At 36.2% G+C, this 18214-nt stretch overlaps 1 protein-coding gene across 1 annotated transcript; it reads right to left on the reverse strand.

The window, feature by feature from the left end:
- Positions 1 to 1927: 1927 nt before the first annotated feature.
- LOC132184419 (protein GET4-like) lies at positions 1928 to 11698 on the reverse strand. Its single transcript, XM_059598045.1, has 12 exons — positions 11468 to 11698; positions 10650 to 10729; positions 10391 to 10469; positions 9682 to 9763; positions 9121 to 9271; positions 8598 to 8688; positions 5063 to 5146; positions 4602 to 4648; positions 4217 to 4345; positions 3396 to 3480; positions 3120 to 3200; positions 1928 to 2227 (listed from the first exon to the last, which is right to left on the reverse strand). The coding sequence occupies exons 1-12, from the start codon at positions 11513 to 11515 to the stop codon at positions 2210 to 2212; spliced, it is 975 nt and encodes a 324-aa protein (XP_059454028.1). The 5' UTR covers positions 11516 to 11698; the 3' UTR covers positions 1928 to 2209.
- Between the last annotated feature and the right edge of the window lie 6516 nt (positions 11699 to 18214).

Here is an 18214-nt window from a genome sequence, read left to right on the forward strand (position 1 = left end):
GACCCGATATCCGGAAGAACCATAAACCCTGACCACAGAAGTGGAACTAGCATTTAGAGTTTGAGAATAGCAAAATTAAAAAAAATTAGGGATAAATGAAGTTTTGGGGGGGGTGGGGGGAAATTAAAAAATTTAGAGGTAAAATTTTAATTTTTAAAAAAATATATGGACTTTTTTGAAAATTTTTGGGGACTCCCCGAGGGGCCATGTAGTTCCGTCCCTACTTGCCCAGCTTTACTTACTGCATGGACTCGCAGTTTTCCACTTGCAATATTTACGTAAGGTAAATTCAATTTAAAACTCTAGTATTCAATTTTATTTTTTTTTTTTTTTAAAAAAAAAAAAAAAGAGGGGAGAGGGGCGACCAGTGTAGATTTCCCCCCCTGGGCGTAACCATAGGGGCCCCCCCTCGCCATGGAATGTCCGGTTTGAGCCATAGCTACTGCCTAAGCGGCGAGCCCGTCACCACAGCCCCACAAAGGTGCGAGTTGGTAAAGCCCAGAGTTGAGCACGCACTACTACCGCAAGCGGGTTCGAACTCGTGCCCCTGGAGGGGGGGGTTTACCCGGCTGCTTTACCATCTCGACTACCACCTTGGTGAATGGTGGTAACTCTAGTATTCAATTTGAATCATAAAAGTGAGTTTGTGGTTTCAAAAAAAAAAAAAAAAAACATGCAATTTTCACTGCAAGAATCAAAGATTATTGTAGCAGTACATCAAAAATTATTGTAGTAGTGTCACATGAATTATTCGACTGATTAACTTATTATTTAAGTCGGGGCGTTACACCTACATTTATGCCCCGCCCCGAGTTTCATGGGCATCAAGATATTTTTAAAGGAAAGCCAACACAATGATCAAATTTTGGTGTGAAAAGAAGAATATAAGAAATTTTGAAAATTGATGGGTGATGTTATTGTTTGAAAATTACAGCAACTAGTACAGTTGGCGCTGCCTACACTACACTACACTTTGTGGTTAAGATAAACGAGAAAAATTAGCCATTCACCCAAAAAAGGTGCTTTGATAGCATTATCACGGCTATAAATATCTTGATGTAATCATATTATTTAGAAATTATTGAAGATAAGAACTAAAGAAGAGGAGGATAGACTGATTGCCTTTGAGTAAGCATGCACCATTGATGGAAAAATCAACAGCTATAAAAACCACTGGTATATAACACTTGGAAAAACTAAAACCCCAGAACCTTCGATTGGAATTGTCAAGATTGTAAGACCCACATTTTCCAAGCAATTTGATTCACATCTTAAGCTGTCCAAAGCAGTCCAAAGCAGATGAGCCCCGCAATCACCTTCCACCGGCCGCCCATGTGATTTAAATGTTGGTAAAGCTACTGCAGCCTTGCTTGCAGTTAACTCAAACCATTGAAATTAAGACAGGGCATAGTCCTAGAAAGGGACTCTCCAACAGTAGTTCTTGGCCTACAATACACCCACCTTTCACATGTCGAAATATCTCCTCATTAGTTTCAGACAGATTTGGTTAGCCTTCCTCAATAGCTAGTCAACTTTTAAGGTTCCCTAGTGCGCAAATTTCTACGCTCACAATTTAGCGAAACGGACCACTTTATCTAGATTTTCTAGAAACATTTCCTCCTTTATTTTTCTTTTGCTAAATCTTCCTCTAGATAGTGGAAAGTATAACACTGATGGTCATGTTTGTTACCCTCAACAGACTACTGATGGTCGTGTTATCCCAGCAAGTGTTCATGTTGATACCATCCCCTACTGGTTCGAAACTGCCTTTTTTGGCAATATATGTTTCTTTGATGGGCCGAGTCATTTATTTGACTCATTCCCCACTATCCTTAGGATGGCACTATCCCCTTTGTATTTCATGTTTCTATAATTCCCCCTTCCCCGCATTGACAAAAAAAAAAAAAAAAAAAACTCAGGCAAAGCATGAAGAAACATGCATATAATTCAAATAATCTAATAAATAATAAAAGCCAATAGCAAAGAGTGTAGTAAGCAAGGATACAGTCGGGTTTAAAAAATAATGGAAGTTTTTTTTTTTCTCCTCACTGAAGAAAATAAAATTACAATCAGTAGAAACCCAGAAACACTATATAAAAAAAAAAAATGGGCAGGGTGCGCCATACAGATCAATTACTCCTTTTGATGGCACAGAAAATGTAGTTGCAGGATCACAGAGGTACAGAGTGATTGAACTTGTGTCACATTGCTATTCACCTCCCATCATCTGTACAATAAATGTCAGCATCTCAAGAAAGAGTTCTGCTACTACTAAGTATCATATTCATTTGTTATTATTCAAACAAAAACCCTTTTTCCCCCTTCTCTACCATCTTAAGAAAAAGGAAAAAAAAAAAAGGAAAAGAAAACTAATACTAGACCAGATAAAAATGGGGGATGGGAAAAAAAAAAAGACACCCTGCATTAGCACAACAGATATTCACAAATTGTTTCTTTCCTTAGGAGATCATTTATTTAATAGAATATTTTATTCTTTGGGATTTTCTAGGACCCACTAGCTTCAAGAGTTCTAGTACAATAGCAGAGGCAGTAAAATATTCTCAAGGACAGAATAAGAGCATTGAAGATTTTGCTTTTCACTTTTCAATTAGAGCAAATAATTCAAATACGCTCTCAGTTAAATTAGGGCTCAATGTAACGCAGAGAGGTCCACACAAGCATCATTTCAGTTAGACACATTGCTTTTGGGGTGGGTAGGAGAGAGAGTTGTGCCCACTGTGAGTGTTTGAGGAAATGTCTAAGTGAGGGGGAGAAAGTACAATAGATTATCTGTTTTTGTGAAGTGAGGGTTTATTTGGATGTAGAGATGGGTGGTTTTGACAGAGTTGGGGGGAAGAGAGAAGCAATCGATCATTTTAGCAAAAGTGATAAGTGAAGGGTAAATGCATTTGACCCAAGTTCACATGCTGGGTATATGATCATTAAAGTATTAGTTTAAACACTAATTTGAACGGTAGGGGGGCATTGCAAATTTTTCCGAGACAAAGGGGTTGACTGTAAATTTTTATTGTCTATAGATACGTTACAAATGTCTGGATAACTTAAGAGTAGAAAAATATGAGTCCATAGAAGAATCACTTCAAGGCAATGAATAATACCTTGAAGATATCCCCAAACACCCCTTGCAGGGGATTTCTACGCCGCACTCCATAGAACTTCTCAGCAATTTCATCTACAAACTAAAACATAATCTTCATGTTAGAATTAACACAGGCCAAAAAAATTAAGTATAAAGTAAAATAAAATCAAGCAAAGACGCCAATAGCTCAATGCACTCAGAACTCAGACAATATAAAATTGACAGATTGCAGAATAAGGCATAACTTTTTATATCTAGTAGGAGATGTATTCTTATAAATCGAGAAAATGCACACCTCATTAAATGCAGGATCCCTTTCTATGCTTGTCTTGTAACTCGTTTTCAACATATTAAAAAGAGGCAAAGCATCTCTCTGCAATCTGGATTGGAAAGAATATTTGGATTAATCAATGATCATCATACTATATCTCTCTAAAATGATACAACCTACCTTCACAAAAGATGGTGTCGAAACAGAAAGTATGTTAAAGCTTGCATGGCAGAAATAGTTGGAGCAGAAGCAGGAGAAAGACTTGAAGTTTGAATGTAATGTCACTCCAGTCATCACCATTTAAAGATCGACGCACTATGGATTATGAATCAGAGACTCACTTTCGGTTATCATTTTTGTTCCAGTGATGACATGGTAAAAAATGTCATATCAAATTTATCTTTTCTTATTTCTTTTGTTATTCCACGAGTTTAGTAGTTCCCCAGCAGAACACAAGGCTAGAGAAATTTCCTGATTTCTCCAATCATTATATTCAAATATCAATTTCTTTTGAAGTAGTATTTCCGTTATTCTCACTAATGATCTAACTTGATTTTTATTTTAGTAGTATTTCTGTTTATCTCACTAACAATCTAACCTGATTTTTATTTATCAACTTTTTCTTTTTGAGGAAGGGAGGCTAATAAAACAATTGTCATACTGAGCACACTTGAAAAAATGCAAGCATTTGAATAATAGAGCAGTCATATCAACATACTCCAAACTGTACAGCAACCCTGCATTGCATGCCAACTTCATGAAGCTGGCACTAAAGAAATGCATCCATCCTCTGCAGCTGCTACTAATACTGAATTGATATAAAATAAAAATAAAATACAACTTACGTTTGCAAAAGATATATGATGAACTGGATCAGATCTGATTGGGGAAACTCAAGCTGCTTAGATTCCACTTGTTTCTTTATCTCATCCATGAGGCAGTTAGCATCTCTCAGATTACCCGCAGATAAATACCTGTCATGAAAAGGACAAAAATGCTTAATAGGTTTCCAAACTCGGTACCTCATTGTGGAATTTAAAAAATAAACAAATAAACAATAAACAAGGAAAAGGGGCTAGCCAGGGGAGGAACTCAATATCGTGCAAATTATAAATAAGTATGTAAAGCATGTTTTTCTTAAGTATTTCTCAATTTTGAGCATCCTTCAAAAAGGATATTAATGATAATAGTCAATCACAACTCAAGTATCTAGTTTTTGAGTGTTCTTACATTAAAATTGCCCGTGCAATCGCCAAATCATCTTCACCTGGGTAACACTGCAAAGTTGAGAACTAAATTAATTGAATAAAACTATCCAACCAAAATAAAAAAGGAAATACTATGGTGAAGCTGATACAGATGGTAGCTTGCTCAAGAAATCCAATTATTAATTATAAGTTCTGTTAGATGGGCATATTTCAAGAAATTTGCATATTGATTTTCAGCATGCATCACTTTGATGAATAACTCAATTTTTATTTATCGAATAAGAAGACAATCCTGAAAGTATTAAGTAATTTCAAAAATAAAATGTAATAGAATATAAATATTTAAGAAGTGAAACCAAATAATATAGCTGGGATGCCACATCATGTTTCAACACAAAAAGTATGGTTGGTATAATCTTTTGTACGTCAGCATCTTAATAGTAATACTCATGAAAATGAAAGATAAAGAGTAAGGACACTAACCTTTCCCATAAAATTTACGAGAACAGAAGCAAACTTCTTTGGGTTGTTTCCTCTAACAAAATAATATGATACTCTAGCCATGTCCTGCAAGGAAGCAGTGCATTGGTCCACATACTGAGCCACTGAAATGAAGGCCAAGACTAACCACGGACTAAAATGTACTTTCAGGTTTCATGCAATTATTTAAAGTACATTTCAATGACCTGAGATTTATAATAACTAAAAGGGCAGTTAGGCCCATGGAAATTAAATCATTCTATCAATTTTTCGAACTAGTTTAGAGCACAAAAATATCCCAATTATGAGATCTTCAAGGAACAATGATGCCATCATGAAAATAATAATAGGAAATGAATATAGTGAAAATAGGTTCCAAATGGGTGAAGCATGTTGGTCCATGTTGAAACTATGCAATTCGGTGAAAAATAGAGAGAGAGAGAGAGAATAGTAGACAATTTATGTGGTTGCATTGTACCTACATCCATAGAAGCAAGCAGCTCTTTCACTATATTATTAAAACAAAGTTGGGTTAAAAGATATATATATATATATATATATTGTCACCTAGGGTTGTAAATGACTTGAACTGTTCATAAATGGCTCAAGCTTGAATTATATAAACACAACTAGAGTTTGATTCGTTTAATAAATGAATCAAGCTTGAACAGAAATTTAGACTTATTTATTAAAGTAATCAAACTTGTACAAACATGGCTTGACTCATATAGGCCTCGTACAAACTCGCATAACTTCATTTTTATTATTTCTTATAGTTTTTTTAACTTTGTGATGAGAACATTTTTAGTATTTAAAAGGATAAAATGGAATTCTCTTCCTATGTGACAGATACAAGTTGAATTCTTGTGATTGTGGGTCTTAATATACATATGTGTGTGTGTGTGTGTGTGTGTGTGTGTGTGCATGATTTGATTGTTTAAAATTCTAGATGAGGTTAGAAAATATAATATAAATAGTGCATTTAATTATAAACAATTATATCTGATTTATTACAAATATAAAGTTGGTGAAGTTAATTTTTATAAGTATATAAATAAAATTTAATTCATCTAATTAACTCAAATTATAAAATCTTAAACATAATTAAGTAACTAATGATAATCATGGATTTATGAAAAAATATAAAAATAAAATAAAAAATGGCGATGTTTAATTTATATAAGGAATGAAGAAGTTAATTAAACAAGTTGTGAACAAGTTCAAGTTTGTTCGAAAAATAAATGAAGCGAGTTTGAACAAATTATCTAACTTGGTGATAAGCCCGGCTGCTATTCAAAATGAAATTAGCCGAATCAAGTTTTAACATTCAATACTCGGCACGGTTACAGCCTACAGTTACCCGTGGTATGCCTCGCACCCCCCAAACCTATTGTTTGACCCAACACAAAAAATTCCTTCATCAAGGAAAGACCTGCAATGGGACCCATGGGTTCCACTCCACTCGTTTGGCAATGCTCCACCCATGGGGCCTTAGAACTAGAGACTAGTATAAATTCCCCATTTTGAATATAAGCCACTGTCTCTTAACAATTCAAGACACCAATCCAAATCAGGAAACTATTTATAGTGTTTCAATATACACAACTCCCTCAATCCATAGAACTGCTACAAAATCAAATTTGTGATTTTGTTTTGCATCTTCATGGTAATGGGGCATCTGTCCTAATGTCCTAATTTCATAAAGTGTACGTTCTCATCTCCTTTGAAAAGAATCCATTGAAATTCTGCTTCTTACAAAGATGCTTTGTTTCAGTGGTTAGACAACCCAATCATCTCACACTAGTTCGAGTGATACATTCAGATGGCTCAAAAGTTACCAGTCATGTGGTACTTGAAACGCTACCTACACCTGTCTCACATCAAAGCACCATTTTCTTCCATCTAAATCTCACTTCCTTTCATTTTCTTGTGGCATATATGATATATTAGGATATTCTTCATATTAATTTTGGTTTTTTTTTTTTATAGGTATTTATCACAGTTGTTTATGGATAATCAAAATGTCAAGAAACATTCGGCGGTTGTGGTTTAGTGGTCTCAATGAAACTTTTAAGTAGTTGGTAAGGCACTAGGGCGTGGGTCGAAACCTGCAATGGAAATCCACACACTAGCGTAATTAGTGTTAGCCGTCTTGGGTCCCTCTGGTGAAGCTAGGTTAGGCTATGACTCAACCGAGATTGAGGTATTTTTTTTCTTATTATAATTGTTGCCAATAATTTTGTATGCATCTTGCAACTGTAATTGATAATAATACACAGCTTAACATGTTTTACCAAACTAATATTAAAGAAATTCTTTTGTTAGATAAGTAATCGAAACATCATTAAAAAGTGCAAAAGGCGCAACCCAAGTATACAAGAAGTATATAGGAGATACACTTAGCTAGAAAGGGGAAAAAATGTCAAGAAAATAGTGAAAACTAAACAAATTAAGATAGTCTAAAGCAATTATCCAGTGATAAAAAGCTTTGAAAAATAAATACTTAGTTCTATCACCATCCTCTCGCGATCTTCAAAACTTGTATCATTTTCCTCTACAAACATCATAGAAGGCAAGACAACATCTTCCACATTGTTGCACACTTGCACTTTGAGGACTGCCGCACAACCCTCTCCAACAAGCAAAAAGGTCTTCCACACGACTAGGCATAACCAAAGCTAACCCATCACAACTAAAAAAGCACTCCATAAGGCATTAGCAACCTTACAATGGAGTAGAAGATGATCCACGGACTCCCCACTCCTTTTACATATACAGAACCAATCAACCACAATGATATGCCGCTAACTTAGGCTATCTATGGTCAGGATCTTCCCTTGGGCGGCCAACCAAGCAAAAAATGCCGCTTATTCCGCCAAATACTCTTCCAAGAACAAGGATGTTATAGAAAGATCTAACGCCGAACTACCTTCTCTTGGAAGGGGTCCAACAAAGTTTGTCTTCACCTCCCGTCTCCATCTAAAGGAGTACAAGCTGAAAAATGAAGTAAAGACATCTACCTCACAATCGTGATCCACTTCGATAAAGCTCACATTCCACTAATGGGAGTCACTAGATAACTCCCAAGTGATCTGCCACGAAAGCATCCTTAAATGCGAGCAATACTATACAAATCCGGAAAAGCTTCCTTCAGGGCCTAAACCCCATACCACATGTCATGCTAGAATCTAATATTTGAGTTGAGTCATCTCGCATCTCAAATCGAGTATGACTAGAAAACCCCCCAAGCCCCTCCTAATATTTTTCTATAACCCCACCCCATACGATCCGTGAACCTCATTTGAACATCACCCATCCCACGAGCTGCCATATTTAGAATCTACTACAAATCCCCCTAAGGCCTTTCAAAGAAATCTTACGGAGCTTAATCAAGAAAAAGCTATCAATAAACTGTGAGGCTCATAGTTAGACCCCAAAAAAGAAAGAAAAAAAAGGGAAAAATAAGGCTCATAAATTAGAGAGAAGCAGCAACAACCAGATTCTTCTTGAAGCCTACATTTTTTGCCATCAAACCTACCACTTCAGGAGATTCAGAATATATATATTCAGCCAGCATAACATGTAATTCAGGAGATCCATTCCTATGTGCTCCAAACTCCACAGACCACCTAAAAAACATAAGGTGAATATTTAGAAATGCATTTCCCATGCTGAATGACGAACCCACAACTGACGCATAAGCAATATGACAAGCTGGGTACAAAGGGAATAGGTTTTCAGATACATCCTACAGATAGTCCTCCACTTATACTTTTCTGACAGATTTTACACCAGAGACAAGCAGCACAAGGTACGGTTTTTTATATATAAGTAATGTAAATTCATTAAAAGCACAACAACCCTAACACACATGAAGTATACAACAGAATCCTAAAGAATAGAAAATAAAGAACAAAATTCCAAAAACTCAGAAAAATTAGAACCAGAGATTTGGAGATAAAAATGGACATGCTAACATCCACTAAAAGCACCCGAACAATTGCAAGAGTAAATATAACCATGAAGATCTTTTACAACCAAGAAAACAAGTGTAGTCTCACCTTATAGCAGCCTTTAAGAATGATGAGCAGCCCTCTACACGTATTTTTGCTGCCCCAAGGGCTTCAGAAAGTTGTTGCATTTCATCGTCATCTGGTAAGTGTTGTGGCAGAGGAATCTGAGGAAACATCTTGTAAATTTTCCTGACACGGTCTAACGTAGACATTTTGTCATAATCACAAAGAAAGACATGCATCAAAATGTTAATATGACCAGAAAAAAAACATAGATGATCATCTTAACATATGATGTAACTATTAATTCAAGACACCAATCCAAATCAGGAAACTATTTATAGTGTTTCAATATGCACACAACTCCCTCAATCCAAAGAACGGCTACAACATAGAATTTGTGATTACTTATAAAAAAAAAAAAAAATCCAGTTAAATTACATAACTTCCCCAAGTTATAACACATGTAAAGAACAATCAAAACCAAGTTAGCAGACCTGGCCCAGGGAGAGTTAATAAGCAAAAAAGATACATTATAAGTAAGAACTGACGAAGAGAGTGTTCATGATCACTAAAAATTACATCACAGGGAAAGATAGGTGAACTGACCAAGGGTTTCATTGTCATAAGGAATTTTCGCTTTAACAAGTGTCTCCACAAACAACACAGCAAGCTCTGCCCCACAAGTAATCTGAAATGTTTTTCCAGTGTGTCAACAGAATAGATTCAAAAAAGATATGAAGAGCTATCATTTAATGACAAATCATGCACAATTCATTATATATATATGATTAAAATAAATGTCATTAGTATGGATTTGGATAAAATCCATAAACATGTGCCCAACTAGCCATCCATGGGCATACCTTTCTATTGGTGAAGATTGGCTTCGTCCTTAGTCAATCCAAAATTTATATCCCAAAGTTAGGCAGTCATTTGGAACCCCATATCTAAATTATGTAAATTTGTGTATCAACTAATGAAAGATATTCATGTAAGCAGCAACAAGATTTCAAACACTTAATATGCCAATGTAGAAAAATATGGCAATGGGATAAATGTGTGGGATCTTTATTTAGTGTCTTAGAATTATTTGCATTGAACATTGATAGTATCAAATGCAATCCACAGCACTAGACATAAATAGAACCATATAGCATCTTAGGGATGCAAAATCAGTATATCAGCATCCAGCCCGAATCCAATTCATTCATAGGCTGATTGTCAAATCCCATAACTGATATAATTATTTATAACACACAAAGTAGAGAAAAGTCAACTCAATAACATAGGAATATTGGACTAGGAGGGGAATAACCTGATCATGTTTCAATTGGATGCACGCACCGGATTGAAGGATATCCAAAGCTTCAGAATTCCTCTGAGCAGAAGCATATCTGAGACAAAGCATGCATGTTTCATCAGAGTGCATACCTTAGATTGAAACAAGAGTAATTCATTTATATGCCAATGAGAAGTGACAAGTGTGAATGACCTTTAAAGAACAAAGAAATTGAGTTCATTAAATACTTATGTCAAATAAGGTTTGGGGGGCGGGGTTAGGATAATGCATATACCTTGCACTGATAGATTTGTACATTTGTTGAGCTCCATAATAATTACCCTCTTCCACAACTTTCTCTAATTTTTCGACATGCTGCATATAACAACAAAAAGAAGGTAGCATAATCAAAACTTATTATCTCTAATTCATTGAAACCCACTTTGACCAGCAAAGTGTAACCCATGACAAGGCAAAACCCTAAAATCAATATCAAAAAAATTATCAGTCCCAGAAATAGAATCTTGCAACAAGTTTTTTATGTGATACAAGACATTCAAACCACCCAACAAAATCTGATCGCGAATCTACACGTAATTGAGACTCACAGTCTTGCTTTCAATCCCATCAATTAAGCTTATGCTCCACTTCGTTGCTGATAAAAATCCCCAGCCAAACAATATAACTTTTGTTTTTGGTGGGGGGTGGGGTGAAATGCATATGTACACACAAAAATTAACATAAGCTAAGCTCAAATTTTTACTCCATTTTCTCGGAGACATAAGCAAAGTCCAATCTGACAAAACGTAGTGACCCAGTTCAAATATTAATCCAAAAAAAAAAGAAAAGAAACTGCTTATACACAAGTACACCAAAAAAAAAAAAAATTTGTAAATATCATGCTGCTTTTGGCTATATGACAAAATTGTTAGAAAGAAAGGAAACAGAAATTAATGAATCAAAGGGAACAAATAAACCAAATGGGTATAACTTTTTAAGCATATTCAATATCAGAAACAACAGCAAACGTGAAAAAAGATTCAGATTTTGGGCTCTCTCTATGCTTCTTCCATTGCCTTCCCTGCGACCAAAAACAGAGAATTAAATGGGTACCTCTTGAGCCGGAGGGAGTGTGCCTCTCCTGGGTCTCTCCCGCGACATGACCACAGCGTCGAAGCGTGAGACGCTCCTCCTCTTCTCTTCTTTCTTCTTCGGTGGCAAAGATCCGCCTGATTCGGTGTCGATGAATGGGGGATCAAGTTGGAAGTGAAAGACGCAAAAGGGCTTTTTGGGCCTTCACTCCACCATGGTCTCTAAGCCTCCATGTGTTGGACTTGGATCCGTGCCACGGCAACTGTAACGGACAGAATCAGCGCAAAATAAAAATAAATAAATAAAGTAAAAACCAAAATTAAGGACTTCTTTCTAAATTTGAACAATTGTTCCCATGGGATCATAGACACATCAATTTTTTTTTTTTTTGTTTACATGTCCACACAAAGGGGGGAGGGCGATTCAATTCTTGAACTAGCGATCTTCGCTTTATAAGGCATAGTCCCAGCTGATTGAGCTACTTCTTAGGGACATAGTCACATCAATTTTAGATAAACAAAAAGTGAATAAAAGAATTAGAGTATTATTAACAATCTCACCAAATTTTACTCATTAAAAGTACATTTTTCTTTATTTTAACTACTCATTTTTTTAAAAGGAAACTTCAGTTTAGCCACCTGAACTTCCATACGATTTGACAAACCCCCCCAAACTTTCAAATTTCTCACTTTGGACTCCTGAACTTTCAATTGCTCTCAATGTGGACCCATCCGTTAGATTTTAAACATTACATAACGTTTATAACTCTGACTTTTGTATAAAATTTCAAATTTACTCTTAATTCCAAAACATTTTTTTATTAAAACAAAAATTAGGGATATGTTGGTCTTTTTTGGTATTTTTAACGGTTAAAATTGACGAAGGGGTCTACATTGAGAGCAATCGAAAGTTTAGGAGTCCAAATTGAGAGATTTGAAAGTTTGGGGGGTTTGTCAAATCGCGTGAAAGTTTAGGGGGCTAAAATGAAGTTTCTCCTTTTTTTAAAGCACCTCCAATGGCCTCACTATTGACAAAGTTTTCCTCCAACTGGTTTGGAAGAACTTTCTCCAACTCAGTCTATAAAAATGACATGTGTCATTTGAACATGTGAAATGCACATGTTTTTTTAATAGCAAAGACAAAGTTGGAATAAATAATATTTAAAACTCATATGCATCTCACATGTTATTAAAAAATAGGACACATATCATTTTTATAGACTGAGTTGAAGGAAGTTTCTCCAAACTAGTTTGGAATAAAACTCTATCATTTTAACAATACACTTTCACTATTCCATTTAAACATTATTTTTCAAAGATTTGTTTATTCTTTCTTTAACTATTAAAGGATAAGAGAAGAACGTAACAAAGAAAGGGAGGAGATAAAAACTTTTTGGGGAAAATACAGTTTACCCCCCTGAAGTTTCATAGGTTTTTCAATTTTAACCTCAAAGTTCAAAAATTGGCAATTTAGCCCCCTGAAATTTTAAAAATTGGCAATTTAAACCTTCTGTTACTAATTTTCGTTAAATTGGACAGAAATTTTTTAAAAAAAAACCTGAGGGTAATGATGTAATTTCATAGATTTCCGTCCATTTAGACGGAAAAATTAAACGGAGGGTTTAAATTACCAATTTTTGAAACTTCAAGAGGGTAGATTGCCAATTTTTTAACTTTGGGGTTAAAATTGAAAAACCCCTTAAACTTCAGGGGGTAAACTGCATTTTCCCCAAACTTTTTTTTTATTCAAATGGTGAGTGAATAGTACTCACTATTAAATAGTGAGTATTGTTCACTCACAATTTATTTTGGGTTAAAATGATGAGGCTGAAAATGGAAGATTTTAGCCACTTTCACCAAATTGCCTCACCAAAATAACCAAAAAATGGTTTTGGTGAGGCTGCAAAGAATGCTCTGATGTATAGAATTATTATAATATGATATTAAAAATAAGTAGCGTTATATAGTAAAATATATATGAGTGCCTTATAATTTGATGACGTGTCATTAAAAATCAATATTAAAATCAATACTAGTCACAAATTAAAGGGAATAGATCCTCTCAATTTAAAATGAAATGGAGAGTATCCATTCAGTGCATTTAGGAGAACAAACTCTCTAACATCATAAAGCATAAAGCTCTTAAAAACATAGGCAAAAGCTATGTGGTTACAAAGTCGTAGATATATAAAAAAATATAACAATCAAATCGCATCCATGACCTCCGATCTCACCCATGTACAAACATCATTTTTGGCATAGATCTGTTATTGCCATACTAGATCTAAGACATGGGTAGATCATATCCCTACAACAAAAGTTTTTATTTAACTGGCCATGAGAGATAAGCCCTCACATCGAAAAATTTCCGTCCTCAACTCGAAAGCCAAAACAATATGAATAAACAAAAAACCACAAACAACAGTAGCAGGCTCACACAAAAGTGCATAAGATTCAAGCGATCCACGCTCCGGCTCGTTCGAACCATAACTGTCGCATGCCGACCAAAGGGAAAGCGTTTGTTGTCTACAAGACTCATTTGTGCCGGGGAAGAAGGTGTAATGACACATATAGAACTTGGACCAACGGCAAAAATGTAGATCTATTTTGGAAAAAGCCGATCTAAGAATCCTTGCAGAAACTAACAAAGCCAAATGATCGGGGAGGAAAATGAATGATGATGCATAATAGATGGCCAAAGCGGTTAATGAGGCTGGGCGCTACTACTGGAATCTAAACAAAATCTAAAACAAAAACAAGGAAAAAGGGAAATTGAGGAAGGATGGAAGAACCATCCTTTCTCCCTTTTGGATCACATTGGAAGGGGGCTAGGGTTTGCTCTTTTGATAATTTTTTCCTTAGTGTTTATTCTTAAGTACTTATTTATTGACATGATAGTGAAAATTATCATTAATATATTATAGACAGATTAAACCGTTTAAAATTTAATGGTGATTTTTAATGTCACATCAATGATTAGGCATTTGAAACTTAAAAGTACATATAGCTTTTCTCAAAAAATAAAAAATAAAAATTATCAATGATTGATTTTCACTGTCGCGTCATCCTAATTGTCTGACAATTATATAACAATTTACTAAGGGTGCATTTGGCATTGCGATTTTCGCATACTAAGTCTGTAATTTTAAATCAAATCGCATAAAATGTACTGTTAGTGAGTGCATTTTTAAAAAATTATGATTTGAAAACGTAAAAAATATGTGTTTTCAAATCGCAGGCAAGCATGCATTTTAAAAAAGGCGTGATTTTAACCAAACTATAACTTTACCATATACTTAACTGCATTTATAAAAATTGCATTCTCAAATTGAAGGTGCATAGGATGATCACACTATTCTAAGTGTGGTCATCCCCACACCTGATTATATAATATTTACAGGAAGGTAATGTACTTCCAGGTGGAGGTAACAGGTCATGAGAGACAACTCTTGGTCAAGGGTTGTATTAGGACTCTATAAATAGAGTCCCATGAGAATGCAAACACTAAGCCTCTATAATTTACATTGGTTTGTTATATTACTTTCTGTTTTAGTTTTCTACATTCTGAAGGCCTGTTATTCTCCATTAGATTTCTACCCTAACGGGAGAACTTCTTTCTAAAGATTATTTACAAGATCCTACATTCAAATTTCTATAGTGGTATCAGAGCCCAAATGGTGATGGAAGATCAAGAGAAAAACAACAATTCTACAAAAACTTCTACAGAGACTCAACTTTTTCTGTTTGATATTCGTCAAACAATCAATCGTCAAGTGATTGGTTTGGCTTCTACAGTTGCACTCTACAATTTGCACAAATCCATAGAGAAGCCAGATGAACAACCTCTTGTTTTGACGATTGGTGGTTTGCAATATACAGGAAATATTGAAGCAATGAAGAGAACGCATTTTTTGGAAAAGAAATACTAGGTCAAGTTTCTAAGTCAGCCATTGGAGGATTTGAAGAAGATTTTTCTAGAAAAAACCATCACAATCAACAATGAAAATTCATCTCCGAACCCATATTACAATTCAAGATCGTGTGTGGAAAAAGAAAGCCCAAGGGTCACTTCGTCTGAAGATTGTGACTCATTTTTCTCACTTTGGGAGTAAGAAAATCTGCAAAATTTGTAAGAGGAGGAGGATCCTGAGGAAGAAGACGAACCAGGCGAAGGAGATTTGCAAACTTGCCAAAACAACAGTGTTTTGACCAACCAGGAAGAAGACATTCAGTCTTCTTTGCAAAACGACGCCGCAGAGGAAGACCAGCACCTCTTGCGAAATGACACCATCCAGAATAACACGGACGACGTCGTTTCGGGCATCCCTGCACAGGCGCCTTCCAGCGCTTGTTCTAGAAACGACACCGTCCCAGTGAAACGGGACGATGCCGTTTTGATTTTGGATCGGGTCAACCGACCTGCTCCATGACTTCTGAAGCATGCCTGCAAGACTTATAACGACGCCATTTCTAGACCCTGCAGCCCAATACGTCAGCCCTTCCGCAACATCCCAAAGTGAAAACACACAGCCCGAAAGTTTGTATTGAAAGCCCAAGCCTAGATAAAAAAGGCCTAGATTGAAGCCCACGCTTGAAGTCCACAATGTAGCCCAACCAGTTGGAACCCGACCCATTAAAGCCCGATCCGTTACTAAACAGCCCGCGCCCCTGAAGCCCGACCCGCCATTCCGCCTGTATCCGATAACCAACCCGGGATTCAACCCGTGCTTTAACCAGTGGTTCAAGAGATCCGACTTCAACAGATCCGGTCCAACACCCACAGACCGCCCGGTTCACCTAAACCGACCGGTTCAAGGTAGATTTAGTAATTTCGACTGTTCTTGCCCGTTTTAGCCCCAATTTCGTCTGTTCAAAAACCATTGGAAGCTGATTCAAAAGGCTACAACTCTACAGGTTCTGTTTATAATAATTTCAATAATTTTCAGCATTATAATCATATAAATAATTGGGAAAGAGGTTGGTTTTCAAATCAAAGCCATCGAAGCATCAACCGGAGGTTCACCCGATCCCATTGGTTGGATCCAAGTGAACACAAGGAGGTTGCGTTCACTATTCCAGATTTGGCTAGAACAGAGATCTCATCTGACAAACGCATGAGTGGTCGACATCTTTTAAGGATTGTTAGGACCGCTGAGCAGAGCCCTAGGGACCCGTGGCTTACAGGCATACACCGCTACACTCCTCTGAGGACGAGTGATCGGGTCAGTCTACCAGATCCAATTTTTTGATATTATAAGGGTCACCTGAACAAATATAAGGCGTGTCTGACTTATCCCAATGATAATGGAGTTGTTGTTGTTTTTTTTTTTTTTTTTTTTGAAGGAAAATCATTCTTATCTCATTAATAGAGGAATCAAGAGCATTAAAATTCTTACAATCATAGAACATAACGTTCTGAAAGATCCTAGCCGAAGCTAAAAGATCAAAGTCGTAACTAAAAGATTACACATCAAAGACGCCAAACATCCGCTAATCTATAACTAATATTCAGTTGGAATAACAAATCTACGCTAGGCAGACACAAACTAATGCATAGGTAGCACTTATTCCTCGACCCTGAAATCAAAAGGACCCCATGCCGACACACATCCTCCTGAACCCGAAAGCCAGGATATCGTTCACATCCACAACCCCAGGGGTCTGGACCAAAATAACAAGCGAGGAGATTAAGAAAGAGGACATGGCCTTATTACAAGCAGTACAAGAAAAATACAGGGAAAATTAAAGCAATACAACTAAAAATTTAAAAATATGAGCACACTAGGCGGATGACAGCAGCCGGAAGAAAAGCCGATCGCGTGCTTGCCGGAAACCGATGCGTAGATGGCGTTGGAAGCACATCGCGGTGGGAACGCGTGAAAAGACCCAGCAAAAGACAGTAAACGGCAAAGCTGGCGCGGAGGAGATCGGCGGCGCACTCAAAGAAATTGGGGGGAAGTTTGAGTGAATCCCCCATGAACTGCACCCACAAAGTGTGCCCAAACAAACACCTAGCAAGAAAAAATAAACAAGCAAACAAAGAACAACAACAGGGAAAAGAAAGCGAAATCCAAAAACAAACACAAAAAAGAAAAGAAACACAGATCGGGGAAGAGAGGGGGGAAGGAAAATGGGGAAGGAAGGGGGGAACAGATCAAGGAAAGAGAGGGGGGAGGGGGAGGGGGAGAATCCCCTCCCCCTCAGCTTTGCGGTACTTCCTTAAGCTCTGCTAGGGTTTTTGGAGTTGTTGTTATTATTGTTATTATTTTTATTTTTACAAACAATATTGGTTTGTAATAATAATTAGAATCACAAACAATTATTTAGTTTGTAATAATTAGTACAATTATTCAGACAATTGTAAAAATTGTACTGAAAAATTATTAAAGTAAATATTATTATTATTGTGTTGTTACTTCTACTTTCTAAAATGACTATTAAAGGTAATATTGATTCATCTAGAATCAAAAGTCTCAATGAGATGAATTTTAGAATGTGGAAACGACACATTACTTATGTATTCACACATGACAAAGCACAGTACACCCTTACATCTGAGAAGCCTGATCTAGTTGACCTAAATGATGGAGAAGTAGAAAAGAAGCATGAACAATGGATAGAAGACGATTTAATGGCAAGAGCCACACTTCTTCACAATATGAAGGACACCATCATTCCTCTATTTGAAGGTCACGAGTCTGCCAAAGAAATGATGGAAGCACTAGAGGCAAAGTATGGCCCAAGATTTGATACACATGTACAGTTGCTA

Source organism: Corylus avellana, chromosome ca6 (assembly GCF_901000735.1).
Source record: "Corylus avellana chromosome ca6, CavTom2PMs-1.0".
In the NCBI taxonomy this organism is placed as follows: Eukaryota; Viridiplantae; Streptophyta; class Magnoliopsida; order Fagales; family Betulaceae; genus Corylus; species Corylus avellana.

What these genes read in the sequence shown, in the direction of transcription:
- LOC132184419 (XM_059598045.1), bottom strand. Translation starts at nt 11,515, where the DNA reads ATGTCGCGGGAGAGACCCAGGAGAGGCACACTCCCTCCGGCTCAAGAG. An exon ending in TTCTTAAAGGCTGCTATAAG is followed by an intron (nt 8,689 to 9,120) that starts GTGAGACTACAC and finishes TATGTTTTTTAG; the next exon opens with GTGGTCTGTGGAGTTTGGAG. An exon ending in ATTGCACGGGCAATTTTAAT is followed by an intron (nt 4,346 to 4,601) that starts GTAAGAACACTC and finishes TTTTCATGACAG; the next exon opens with GTATTTATCTGCGGGTAATC.